Genomic DNA, 14112 nt, shown 5'->3' with positions numbered 1-14112 from the left:
CAGTGGCTATGAGCGGTGTACTGACGAGGACAGATGGAGAGAGGACAGCAGGAAGGAGTAGGGGACTGAGGGGGTTAGTGTGCGTCCTGTGGGCCGGCTCCAGGGGGAACTGTGCCGACATTCGTCTGGAAAGTTTTCGGAAAACCCAGGAAAAACCTCAAACAGCACAGCCGGTGGTATAGGATTCGAACCCAACACCTCCCAGCCTTCAGCACGACCTTGGCTATCACCAACGAGCGGAAAGCCTTAACGCGTGTTCGCTAGCGGATACTCTACTCACTCTACTAGGTACCGCGCAAGAAGTTAGAGATTTACGATGACGCCTCCTCTGTTCCACACTTACCACAGAAGTTTGGATACAGAACGCGCAAACAGCCCGGAGAACAGCTGGGTGGGTTATACATACTTGACATGAGGCATGTGATACAACAACAACAACAACGACGACGACTTTATTTTAAGATGATGAATGGGAGTTTCGTCGCAAGAGGCGATACTCCACCCCATTGCTGATGGTGATGTGGGGAATGAAATAATGAGCCTATTCACAATAAGGATCGAAGTTCGATTGTGTCCAGTCCGAAGTCCCATAGTGTAATGTTGTTCATTGTAAGAGGCAATTTAAAGAAAACTTGCTGGACTCGGGAATAATTCAGACCATCTGCCACGTGATGAAAGGGCAACACCGGGGGGGGGGGATATGTTTATTAAGAAAAAAAGAAAGGAAAGGTTAGCCAGGCAAAGAGCCGGCTTGCTATTCCGAAAAAAAGAAAAAAAAGGGGGAAGGGGCAAACGAAAAACACAAAGAAAGAAAAGAGAAACACAAAGAAAGAAACGAGAAACAACAAGAAAGAAAAGAGAAACAAAAACAAAGAAGAGAATAAACACTAGCACAACGTTACATGCAGTTCACGAGTCCTGAGACTCGGAGAAAACCGAGGAGAGCGGCAGTGACAGCCCACTGGTTGGGGTGCAAGACGGGGCCAAGAAGAGCGGCCAACGAAAAGTCGTTACAGCCAATCTGGAGCAGACGGCAACGGAGGGTGTCCCTATGTTGAAGGTGCTGCTGGCAATACAGGAGTTGGTGTGGGATGTCCGCTTCCACTCCACAGACATTACAGTTTGGTGAATTTAGCCGACCCATCTTGAAGAGAAGTGAGGGTGTACGGGCAACATTGAGTCCTAGGCGGTGGAGAAGGGATTCTTCTTTACGGCTTCTTTACAACACCGGGAAAGCGGGTCACGTCTCGGGAAGTGATTTGCTTACAAGACATGGAAAGTCACGTCTCCAGGCCTGCCACATGAGTTCATCAATGGGACTGAAAAGCTGGCGGAACGCTCTCTTTCTGCTAAGGCAACGGAGACGCCGCAGACGAGTGAGAGTCGAATCCGCTGTGAGAGGTAGACGTAGTGAAATGTTCGCAGCGGCTGCGTTCAAAAAGCCGCTGTGCTTAAAAGCTGACAACACTTGGTGATAAAATTTACCTATAGTGAACCACACAGCCGAAGGTTTATTTTAGTCCGAACACTCTCCTTCTACGATGCAAGTTGATAGGATGAAAATGCAGCAGTAATCCGGCGGCAGCGGGTGATATTTCCTACCGATGCCCAGTATAGGTAATGCCTCTGTCTTTCAGAAGTGGTCATCACACGAAGTTTGGACAATCAGGCGTACCATCGTTGTCCTTGATCTGTTCCACTTCCCTACGTTCTCATTTGGGGTGTTTTGTCGTCCCCATTCACAAAACCGATGCTGGCGACACCTGATGTTGCTGTGATAATGTGTTTGTCTTTCTGAGTGTCTGCATTCTACATCGGGTGTCGCCGCTATTGCTGTGTGTATGTCCAACAGAATAAGAAACATGGAATAGTGAATAGGGAGATGGTAAAAGCAGGAACAGCTTTCGTTGCTGAGGTACTCTTGCAGGTATTTGTTGTCCGGACACCAAATCGCATAGGCATTTCAAGGTTCTAACCTCAACGAAGGTACCAGGAGATTTGGATTCAGAAGATTTCAGTCAGTAGCCAGATTTAGCATTGGGTACGCAAGGAGGTAGCGTCCTTACCACTGGCAATAGACCATGCAGACCACAATGGGAGTTCAGCAAATCCCCGTACTCCTTGCGCACGCATTGCATCCTGGGAGATTACTGTCATGTGGAAGGGAGAATTGTCCTTGGCGTTTCGTTTTCGCTGACCTTGACCCTTCGTGGACAACTGACCGAGAGAGAAGGAACCGAAACATCTTGGAGACATTCTCCTCCTTTCTTATCAGAAAGTTCCCAGAGTTCAAAGCGGGGCTAAGCTGTCTGGGATCTTCTGAAGTCGTGTATTCGACGAACCCGAAATCCCTCTTGGAGGTTCTACTGGTGCACGCGTAATTTTTCCAAAATGCCGTAATTTTTCAAAGTCGTCCCAAAATGAACTGAAAGAAGAAGATGCGAGATGGTTGAAGCCGAATAACGCATAAGGACAAATTCAACAATGCTATTTATGACGAAAAACTCATATTTTCTGAGTTAATGAATTTCGCGCACAAGAGGGAATACCGCGGCCACCGCTTGATGGCGGTGCAAGTGCAAGGTGCTTGCGTTGTTTCGGGTAGCGCCGGGAAAACCTTGAGTGATTTTTTTTTTAATGCCACACGTACTCTCAATCCGACACAACTATTATCTCGAACCCATCAACGCCTCAATTTTTGACGTGGCGGACAAAAATGTGCATATAATTGGAGCATCTAGTACAGGAGTCGGGAACCCTTGAAATCCTAAGGGACACATTTCACCCCCACCCCTCGTCGATTTTTTTTTCAGGGGCCACAGAACATATTTGAAATCATTTCAAAATAAGTCTAAATTAGCCTGCCACAATTATTAAGCGGTCGAACAAACCGTAAATCCTTTAACTATTACTTTTTAAAGGTAATGTACTGAAAACTCGCATTTTCCGTGGCTTGTCGCATTCGCAAACTTATGGTAAGAGAGTACAACACTTTTTAAGCTGCTATGTTGTGTTGCCTGTGTGTTTTTTCTTGCTCCGCTCAGGTGTGCCGTTATGGAATGCAACAAACACCTTTTGTTAATTATATTACGAGCGGGAAACGCAACACAGAGCGCGCGCTTTTGCCTGAAGAATTGCCAGACCTCTTTTGCCAGACCTCTACGAGAGAAACGTCATCACGACGTTGGTAGACAGACTGAAACCGAAACAAATCGGAAGGGGAAAGCTGGGATCCCCGAATGGGCACTTGTTCGCTGCCTCCTATTGAAAGAAAAGTAGGAACGAAGGTCGCGTCCCTTTCAGGGATCATCGTAATCTCCTCAAGACCTTGTTCGCCTGTAGCTTCGAGCGTAGTTCAACTCTACCGAATTGGTGGCGCTGTCGAACACTATGACGTCATTTGTTTACAAACAGGGAGAGGTCCATTCGCTTGCCGTGCCGCGCCCTCTGCAAAGCCAGGGAGCCCAGTCTTGGATAACCCCTCCTCAAGCCCGTAACCAACAACAACTCCTAAGCATCGGATTTTTTGTCGCGCATTTGATCTGCGCTGGGCCGCGGGTTCCCGACCCCTGCCCTAATAGCATGCAGTTTAGCTCACATTTCTATCTTTGTTTAAAGAAAAACGGAATCGGAAATGCAGGTTAGGTGCAAGACAGCGCACGAAAGCTATAAAACAAGACACGCACAGCGCCATAAATCAGAAACGCGCGCAAGTTACGACTAACAGCACATTCCGAACTTTATCTTCCACAAGTGTTTATACTACTCCGTGTGAAAACAACCCCGTCAAGTGGCAAAAACCCCAAAGAGAAGAAGCTCGTTAGCCAAAGGAAACAGTTTGGATTGCGATGAGCAATCCTGGTATCACGACCTATTTGTTCGTGCCCATTTTTACTAGGCCGCGAGCTCGGGTGCGTTTAACTGCCGTGCGTGCCCACACGTGAACAATATTGATAAGACAGAAAAAAAAAGCTCAACTTCCTTCTCTGACGAAATTGGCGGTATAGAGAGAGAGGAGGAAGTAGCCGATACGGCAGTCGCATGAGATGATAACGTGTATTTTTTTGTGTTGTTATTCTTCTACTTCAGCACTCTTTGTTCTCGCGACTTGGCAGGTCTCGTGCGATGTGGAGAGCATGTTGGACGAGATAAGAGAGACACGATTCCTAGAACGATAACACGTTAACCTTGATCTCGAATGTGGGGTACGTGTCAATATGACATACAGGGTGTGACAACGTGCGTTTTTCCTTCCCATTTTGGGGGTGGGTGGACTGGACTTGGTTTTCGCTCGCCGTTTTACGGTTGGGGAGACATTGAAAGTAGTCTCTCGTACATCTTAGGGTATTCTGGTTTGCAGCACGACCTGCTAATACGATTCCATATTATTTTCAGTTGTATTCGAAAATGTTAGAGAACCGCTCACACTTTGCTACATTTTCCGTGATAGATGTAGTCCAAAAGCAGCACTGAGGTAATCAAAAAGTTGATCTAAGTGTCTTTATATCCTACATTAATAGATTCCTTTCTCTTTTGTCTTTCTTTCTTCTTTTCTTTATTTTTATTTATTTATTTTTTTCTCGCAAATACAAGTTATAGTCACGGCTTGAAGCGTCCCCTACGGGTACCACACTTGAGTCGCCTTAGGCCTGGTATCACCAACGCTGGTTAACTTTGAACCGAGATCAAAGGGCCACTAAACTGATGGTCGTACTTTGTCTAAAAAACTACACACAGTGAAAGCATGGGTTTCACTCTACCTAAATATGTGGAAGACTTTGTGTAGCTCAAGCGCTTTAACTATTTAAAAAGCGGATCAAAGAGAAAAATCAGCTCACTCTCCCCTTCATCTAATGCGTCAGCAAACGTCACTCGGCTAGAGCCAACGGGGCACACTCATCCCCGAATGACGTTTTGCATCATCAACCAATCTTGGACTCGCACACGGTCAGCCGCGGGGGAGAACCTGCCGAACCTGTTTGCTGTTGCATTGTTGTCGCTCCGTGGCTGCGGAGGGGTTTCACTTCAAAGAATAAGTGCGGCTTATAAAAAAATCTCATTTCTATTAGTGAAGGCGGCCGGAAAAGATGTACAAATAATACGTTGTGGAAGGACATTCCTCGTGAATGTAGTGTAGTGGCTCTGATTTAAAAAAAAAAAAAAAAACTTATTCAAAAATGCAGCAACATAAGTGGTGGCCCGCACAAAACGTCACAATGACGTCGCTCCTAGTGTTGTGAGAACTTGAAGGGCGGAGCAAGTTCAAGAAATAGTGCGCAACGCGTTCTGTAATTACTGCGCTACTATGTCGTTGTCGACCTTCATAATTTAAGAAAATATTTTTCAGACTTAAACGGACATATTCCTACTGATACATCATTGCTCTTATATCAGCTTAGTGCCTCTTTAAGGGTGGCTACATCTTGGAGTTATCACTCAATTCTTTGTTACAAACGTTGCTTGGTGACGTGACGAATGTTTCAGTGACAATAACTCCCTTTAGTGAAGCTGAGTTAAGCGTTAATTTCAAGTTAAAGGGCTGTTGACCTTGGCTCAAGTATTAATCGGTGTTGGTGAAACCGGGCCATAGTCACTCCGCGCTATCGTAAACGAAGAAAATGCAGCTGAATAAACACAAAACGACGACGCCACACAGTAGGACAGTACAGCTTCTACAGAAGAGCATAGCAGTTGTACTGTCCTACTGTGTTCTGTCCTGTTTGTGTTTAATTGCTACGCTTCTTCTTCTTCGTGGATAAGTTGGATAAGTACTGGCTACCCCGTCTCTCTACACGTGTGCTGTCGTCCAGCTTTCAGGATATAGTCGACATCGTCCTCGGTAGTGCCATACAGCGTCTATCCGAAAGCATCTTCGCGAGTGCATACTACGGAGCAAAGTAGTAAAACAAACGATCGTCATAACGTACTGTGACTACCAGTGCGTAGGGATGGAATTCGGTGGTGCGAGTTCAAGCGCTGCGCTGATACAACACCTGTCAGTAAAGTGTTCCACACTTAAAACTGAATCCGTCAAGCGCTCTTATCATCCCGACTGGCATAGTTCTTTCCCGTGCGTTCTTGAAAACGAGAGACATTTGTCTTTTTGTAACACTCATCCACTTGAGCCAACTTGAGCTCCTTGACCATAGACCATTCAGCTTGTCCAAAGTACTTGGCCCATGGAGCTCCCTCGCGCATCAGTGCCCGGTTCTTCACTCCCTTTTTGGTTTCATGCAAGCCACTGGACTACTCGAAGAGCTCTAAAGTCAAAACAGACCTCCGACCTGTCGTCGCTTCGCGTCCATCATAATTGATCCTCTCATATTAACCTCCGTCAAGTGGGGTAGGGTCCCGTGGCAACCCCGGAGATTCATCTCATGTCATCATCACTTCTCCTTCATTTGTTGTTGTTGTTGTAACACTCATGCAGTCACGTTAATTCTCAGAAAAGGGGCGTACGCCTCGCGCTTTCCCGAAGTCATGTGTGATAACGTTATCGTTCTGTGCAATGGATGGGCATTCGGCGTGTGTTATTAGTCTTAAGGATGTGCGTAAAAGCTTGGATTTCTTCTGATCGGGTTCCACGGAGAATATAGTTTACAGGGTATGGGCGCACCGAGAGGGAGCAAGGGGGGCCGTGATCCCCCCCCCCCCCCCCACCCTGGAGCTCCAAGGTCACTTGTGAAAACAGTCCGCCCTTGAGTCATAGTTCGTAATGAATATTGTGAGAGAGTATTCTGAGAGTCATAATAGGAACCTCAGAACAGGTGGAAACTATAGGTGGAAACTCAGAACATAATAGGAAAGAGGTGTGGGTGGGTGGGTTTCACCCTAGCACCCCCCTCTGGAAGCACTTTGCCCCCACCTCCCGGAAAAATCCTGGGAACGCCCATGTTACAGGGGAAACTAAAGTTTGATAAAGGCTTCTCTCACAGAATGAGATATGCCGTTACCTTAACATCAACATCAAAGGAACGAAATTCGCCCGTTGCGTCGTTCGCGATTTTGTGAACTAAAGAAACCCGCATGTATACCCTTTCCCTCCCCCTCTCCTTCTCAAGAATGGCGACAATGCAGAGGGGCCTCCTATAGGTCTCCTTAAATGATGTCCCACGATGATCGGACAAATCCTTTGAGGAGACCAATGAGAGCTCGCTCCGCATTGTCGCGCTTCTTGAAAAGGAGGGGCGAGGGAAAGGGTATACATTGCGGGCTCATAAATCACCAACGACGAATTCCGTTCCTTTTATGTTGATGTCGAGGTAAGGTCATTTTCTATTCCGCCAGGAGAACGTTTTGCATTATAGTGACCAGCACCAGAGGGGTGACATAGACCCGCCATGTTTGAAACTGCCCTCAAGCGAGCGCTTTTTGCGAAACCGCCATCTTGTCGTGGTCGCTCGTCATAGGCAATGTCATTTAGAGGTCATGTGACTTTGTTTACGTGTCGTTTTAGCGCTTGCAGACATATTTCCGACGGCATAAAGCCAAGAGATGAAAGTACGTTGCCAGCGTAAACAATACGGTGCTTCTTCCATGACATGGTGGCCCCTTCCTCCTTAGTATATGTGTAAGTACATCTCATCGGCTGAGTGCGTCTTAATGCGGGATCACATCTTTGGAAGTCGTTCACAGTACGGGGCCCTAGGTGCAAACCTGCGAAATACGCGCGCTTCAGTGCGAGATTACCGGATAAAAGTAATCACCGAGGTCAAGAGACGTTCAAAACGGCAAAGAGAAAGAGCAAAGGCGTTGTTTACAAACTGTTTACCCGCCAACCATGGGCGTGGTCATCTTTAAGGTCACGTGTGCGTTGACGTTTGCTATGACGTGTGACCATAACCTGTCCAGAATGCATTGCGTTCGCCCAGCACGCTTTCGTCTGTGGAGCAATACGTTGGAGGGCACCCCTTTCAGAATCGATGAGCGGTTGAGACGTAATGCTGCGACGCTTGAAACAAGCAAGACAGTTCTCTGTTTCTTTTGAGACTCCGTCAATCCGTAGCGGTGTCAAAGACACACACTGACATGTACGTCACTGAAGAAGAATTTATGTGACGCGTTTACGACGTTCCTCTTTGCCGTGCGGGAATGGAAATAAAGTGACTTTAACGTCGAAGTCTTTCCGGTGCGCGCATTCGTGCTTTGAGTTGTTAGGCGTGCCAATTATATTCGACAGTATCTGTCGAGATGCCGCACATGAAGTATTTGCATAGGTGTCCCTGTTGACATAATATAGATGAGCATGACTGTCATCGAAAGTGAACAATGTTGTGGGAGAACATCGAAACATTTGCGTGAAAGTATACTGATGGTGATGGTGACGTGAAAAGAAACAAAGAAGAAGAAGAAAAGTGGGGACGCGAGTGGTGACGATGTCGGACACGCCACCCCAGTACGCCTACATAAGGCGAATACAAGCAGAGTATGGTCGAGCGGGCTGTTTGGTCATGTTATGCACATTTGGTAGACAAGTGAAATAAATTCAACAGAGTATTGAGGTACTAGACGTCCCAAAAACAACTTTAGTTTAATGTGATTGGGGAGTGTCATCGTCAGAGGCGCCGCAAGGCAATTTTTTAGGGAGGGGCAACATCTCGGACTCGGGCGCCACTGCAGTGGCGCCCGACATGCATGCACAGTTTGTGCATGCACAGTCCCCCCGGGGGAGGGTGTCGTTCTACTGGGCACTCTTGCGCAATAACTCCGAGTACCATCAGAGCCATCAACGTGGATTATATTCTCATCAATTTGTTAACGGTAACGCAACGCCTACCTTGTTATGTGGCCACAGCTTTCATTGCTTGGACACTGGAGCACATCATTTAGTACGGGTCGTGTGCTGTTTGCGGGCGACGGAACGGAAAAAGAAAAGTACAAGAAATAGGGCAGGAACTTTCAAAGATGTGCAGCCTTGACCACGTCGGCAGGGCTCTGGCAAAGTCACGAAAAAAAAGAGGTCTGAGCCAGGAGGGAGCTAGTGCGCCCTTGCCCCCCCTCCCCCCATAACGGCGACCATACCTAGAAGTGCCACAGTACCAAATTGCATATTAGAAAGTGCAAAGGGCGAAATATAGCCGACATGGTCAAAACCTTGTCACTGACCGTTTGTATTGGATGGGACAAGACGCAATGCTTGCAAAGTCACTGCTGCAAAACTGTGCAAGTTCTACCTCAGAAAAAATTTCAAACTGCAACCTCCCCAAGATTCTGAAAACTCGCTTTCACCGCCCTGTAGAGATTTCTTCCCTACCAGAGTTACCAAAATACAGGGCATTCAAGGAAAAAAGCATGCGCCAGCAGTCGTCTCACGCCACAAGGCCCTCGACCACATTTCTAATCACTACAGCTGTCAGTCTCATCTATACCGACGGCTCGGTGTCTCAAGACTCTCTACTTTGTTCCTTCTATCAACTTGCAGTGGTCTTCAAGACTTGACTCCCACACCATCTCATCTACTTCTGCTGAACTATATGTGCCATCCTACACGCCTCCATCGCTTCGTCTCTTCATAAGCTTAATCAAGTGGTCATACTCACCGATTCCTCAGCTTCACTTCATAAGTTATCGGATGTTGATAGTCAATCAGTACTGGTGAAGAGCACCCGACGTGCGTTAGAGCTTGCCCACAAACAAGGAATAAACATTACCCTACAATGGATTCCTGCACACATTGGCCTCCCAGACAATGAACACGCTGATAAACTTGCCAGGGCAGCTCACTCTCTACCCTCAAACCCCTTTCCTATCCCGCGAGAATGCCGCCGGCAAACCGCCAGATCCCTTATACAGTCATCCAGTTCAGCCACCAGACGTGCAATATCCCACGCCCCCCCCCCCCCTGTTGTCGTGCACCCGCAGCAGAGCCACTGCCACTGTCCTTCACCGGATCCGCACAGGATCCGCCTTCACGCACAGCTGGCTTCATCGGTTCGGACTTACACCGACACCCCTATGTCGACAGTGCTCTTCAAATTCGGAAACCATAAGTCACATCCTGCTCGAATGTTCCACCTATACAACGAAGCACGCAGACGTGCTCAACCCTGATCCCAGGATCTCTACATATGACATCACCTTTGGTGGCAACTCGCCTGGCGAGCGACGACGCCGGACTGCTGCTCTGGTCGCATTTCTAAAGGAAACGCGGCTTATATCGCGCCTATAGTGTAGTGTAGCTTTCTTTTTTATATTTTTTTTTTTCCTGCGTCTTAGTCGTGACGCTGCCCGCTTCCAGCGTGGCCAACCACGGCGAGCAGTTTTCATCTTCACCACCACCACTACCACCGCTGCAAATCATTTGATTGATCGATTGATTGATTATTTAAAAGAAAACCAGGGAGAAATTGAACTTGTCTCCTGACTAGTTCTGCTACTCCCAAAACAAAACAACAAACAAACAAACCCAAAACAAACAAACAAATCATTTGAATTGTTGACTGAGTAGATGACTCACATAAAAATTGTGAACTCGTATTCCTTAACGTTCTAGCCTACTATTTCTATATGATTAATTATATAATTATTACTATCCATAATAATTTAATGTATTGACCATAATCATCCACCTCCCTCTCGAATTAATGTCTGCTGCCAGCATCACACAAGGCAGCTTAACGACCTCAGAGAAACCGAGGCGTGAACACCGTCATCATATTGTCATCATGTCATTATTGACCATAATTATTTGCTTGTTCATTCTTTATGCTGTCGTCATGCATCATCAACACCACAAACCCCTAGTGGTCAGTGTTATTACCCACCATTCAGCGGTATACACGTGAACTGGTGTAGCAGGCCTTTTCACTTGTGGAGCCACATAATCTCCATATTATTTTTAACTCATATCCAATCCAATCCAATGGTCACTCACCGTAACCAGTGTAACACTCCATATTCTGAGGCGTCCCCCAAAAAATAACTTCGATTAAAATTTTGTGGTAAAATAAAGCAAAGCGAAAGAGCGCGAATCGGGCAAAGGCAGACGAACCCTAGCCTGCGGCCCCAGCTCCCCTACTGGGTTAATAGTTGAGAGTTCGAGTATATGTCGAGTAAAGCTGCGATGAGAAAGTAGCAGCAGCTATTATCGAGCCCTTCGTAACACAACCGAAATATACGTTTATTTAAATGGTTATACGCGCTGTACTTAATTCAGTATATCCGTACCTCTCCTATACACAGGAAAGCATTATCACTATCAGTATCAACTGCGAACTATGGACTGTGGAGTGTACTACTTGTTACGTAACGTATATGCGCTCGACGATTCGTACCTCAAGCACGCGCTATTATAGCATTCATGCGACGTAAACGGAACCTACCATATCTCGCAGAAGAAGGCACGGTTCCAAGACACAACGTAAGAACTAGTCCACCGATCCCGATGAGGCCTAGGGACCGATCGTTCCCTGGCATGCCCGCTCCCATCCAACAGCAAGCAGCCTTCTCGAAGTTGTACCGATCCCGAAAGCACGCACCACACACAAGGAGCACCTGGGCTTGCGCGAGGTTTCTGCTGCTTTGAATACAAGTGTGCGGGGATCGCATGGCGGAGAAACGAGGAGAGAGAGAGCAAGAAAATGTGACAGAACATAATTTACGACCGCTCTTTTCAACTGAAAAAGAAAAGCCTGTGTATGAAACGTTTGACGGGACGCATGTTCTGATGCATAGATGTATCTTCGTTCTCTGTTTCATTTGTTGGTTCTGATCGACTACTACTAGTAGCCGATTGAGCGGCCATTGAACTCAATTGCCGTTTCTTTTCGTTGCACTTATTAAACTGCGAGTTGATCTCTAGGGATGTATAGTATACTATGCAGGTATGTATAGTATGCTAGGTAAAGTATGCTACACCGAACAGCCCAATTTTTAACCATTTTCGATGTACCGCTGGAATGCCAGGCATTCTCTGCCAAGAAACACGTATTCCTTTCGCAATATACGCCTTTCGGTACATTGCTGCACACACTTTTTTAGACAGTTGTTGAATTTAGTTGCAAAATTTGTGAGATTAAGTAGCGTTTCTTCCAGTAACTCATTCCACTATGCTTCCACTTTGTACTACACTTTGTGCAACAGTTACTTCATAGCATGAGTTTCCGACGCCATCCTCTGGTTTTTCGTCCAATGGAACTGGTGCCGGCGAACAAGTGGCGGTGGAACGCGCGTGGCAGTCCGCCGCGCGAACTTCGTTGCGAGAAATTCGCTTCATGGAGGTGGAACCGCGTGGAGCAACTTTTGCAACCGAACTGCTCCAGTGGAGCGCCGACTAGCCTGAGCTAAGCGTGAACGGAACGGAGCCGAAGTCGTGTGCAACCACATAGAACAGTATCTCCACGTTGAGGTTGGCATGGTGATGCGGCGGCAGGTTCTGGTGGCTACTGGGTGTTTCTAATAGTATATGCTATTAAATCAGTGCAGAGACTGCATTAGATATTGTTTTCTCACGGAAGTTTCGACATCTGACACGCCGTGAAGGCTATTGTGATTCCGTGTTGATATGCCATGTGCCACAAAGTTTCAGACATGCAGATTATCTCACCTTCGCCTTACATGCATCTTGCCACCTCTTTGTCAGATATTTTAAGTTGGTGTCCTTGTATTGGACGAGTTTAACGTTCCAAAGCGGTGGTCTTCTTCCGACCTCTGATATCAAAATTTCCTCCATGTCCGCGCGGCGAACCATCTTCGTATTTTCACGGATCACTGCACGGATGGAGAAGAGGGCGAAGCTGGAAAACAAACGCATCGGCGCGTGCTTGTGGCTGTGGCAGCGTTTTTCATTGGCGCATTCTCAGTTGTCCGACAAAGCGCTGAGGGCGTTAGCGTGCCGGCCATGTCACGTCGAGACTGGGAGCTACCCGGGTTCGAATCCCGGTGCCGGCTGTGCTGTCTGGGGTTTTTCCTGGTTTTTCCTCAGACGCTTTCAGACATATGTCGACACAGTTCTCTTAGAAGTCGGCCCAGGATGCACATTTCCCCAGGGCGTCAGTCGTGACGTTGCCCACCTCTGTGAGGCCGACAACGGACAGCCCTTTCACGAGCCCCCCCCCCCCCCCCGCTGGGGTCACTTGACATATGTCGGCACAGTTCCCGTAGAAGTCGGCCCAGGACGCACATACCCCGTTATATAGCGTTTCCGTTACCGTTACCGTCCCTGGTTTCAATAGCGCCTCCCTGAACCCCAGGAATGTACATGCTTTCTAATTGGCATGCATGTTTGTCGATCTCTTATTCTTTTCCGGCATGGAAACGCAATTGATCTTTTGGGTTGAACACAACGCTTCCTGTTTATTTTTAATTTCATTCTGTTACTTTTTCTGTTACTTCGTGTACTTTCATTTCCGCTCGATGCCTGTACACAAGCCGTTGTACACTTAAGTGGCACGCTGATCATCTGGTCTCCAGCAGCAGCTTCCTTTCTTTATTTTTTTTCTCTTTCTTTTTTTTTTTTTTTTTTTCGTATTCATGTTTTCGAGGAGAAGATCGCTCTTGACGACCGAGGTCTTCGCAGCGCGCCTTGCGTACGTGTCATGCCTTTATGCAAAATACCCGTATGCTACGCGGCGCTCCACTGCATTTATTTATTAATATATCCGCGTGTGCGCGAATTATACTCAACATTCAACCTTCCCCTGTCGCCCATGGTGGAAAAGACTTCCGAGGAAAAGAGCATCAAAAGAGCTGGTCGGGTGAATTTATAGGGTTCGTTTGGAAGTCCTCAAAATTTCACCAGCTGTGTTGACATTAACTTCATCCCATAACCATCTCTTACGAACAGCAGGTCCTATAAACTTGACAATACTATAGTAAAGCTCGCCAACACAGTGACCAAACGCCGTGAACTAACTACTTAGATGTATATGCATAGAAAAGTTTATGAGTCCGGTGTGTTTTTAGTGGTTAGTTTATGTGGTTGCTAATGCTTGGAAAATAGCTAAGATTATCCCGGTACCTAAGAAGGGCAATCAGTCTAAGGTGGAAAACCACCGACCTGTTTCTTTAAAGGGACCGGAAACCCATCTATGAAACCCATACCACTGTGTTCGGCATCGGCCAGCAGTCTACCTGGCTAATTTTTTCGTTACAAAAGTGCTTAGATATTAACTA

The 14112-nt window shown here is 46.9% G+C and overlaps 2 protein-coding genes across 3 annotated transcripts in view; one reads left to right on the top strand and one right to left on the bottom strand.

Moving 5' to 3' along the window:
* Positions 1 to 11538, bottom strand: part of LOC135391758 (uncharacterized) — a 36045-nt gene extending 24507 nt beyond the window's left edge. Inside the window, exon 1 of the mRNA XM_064622193.1 lies at positions 11322 to 11538. Within this exon, the coding sequence (XP_064478263.1) occupies positions 11322 to 11427 (106 nt within the window). The 5' untranslated portion in view covers positions 11428 to 11538. The remainder of the gene's footprint in view (positions 1 to 11321) is intronic.
* The window catches only part of LOC135391757 (sodium-independent sulfate anion transporter-like), a 109465-nt gene that overhangs the window by 5654 nt on the left and 89699 nt on the right, over positions 1 to 14112 (top strand). The window lies entirely within an intron of this gene.

The sequence above is a fragment of the Ornithodoros turicata genome, chromosome 4 (genome assembly GCF_037126465.1).
Source record: "Ornithodoros turicata isolate Travis chromosome 4, ASM3712646v1, whole genome shotgun sequence".
Taxonomy (NCBI): domain Eukaryota; kingdom Metazoa; phylum Arthropoda; class Arachnida; order Ixodida; family Argasidae; genus Ornithodoros; species Ornithodoros turicata.
The sequence above is the reverse complement of the archived record's forward strand: the minus strand, read 5'-3'. Positions and strand labels throughout refer to the sequence as shown.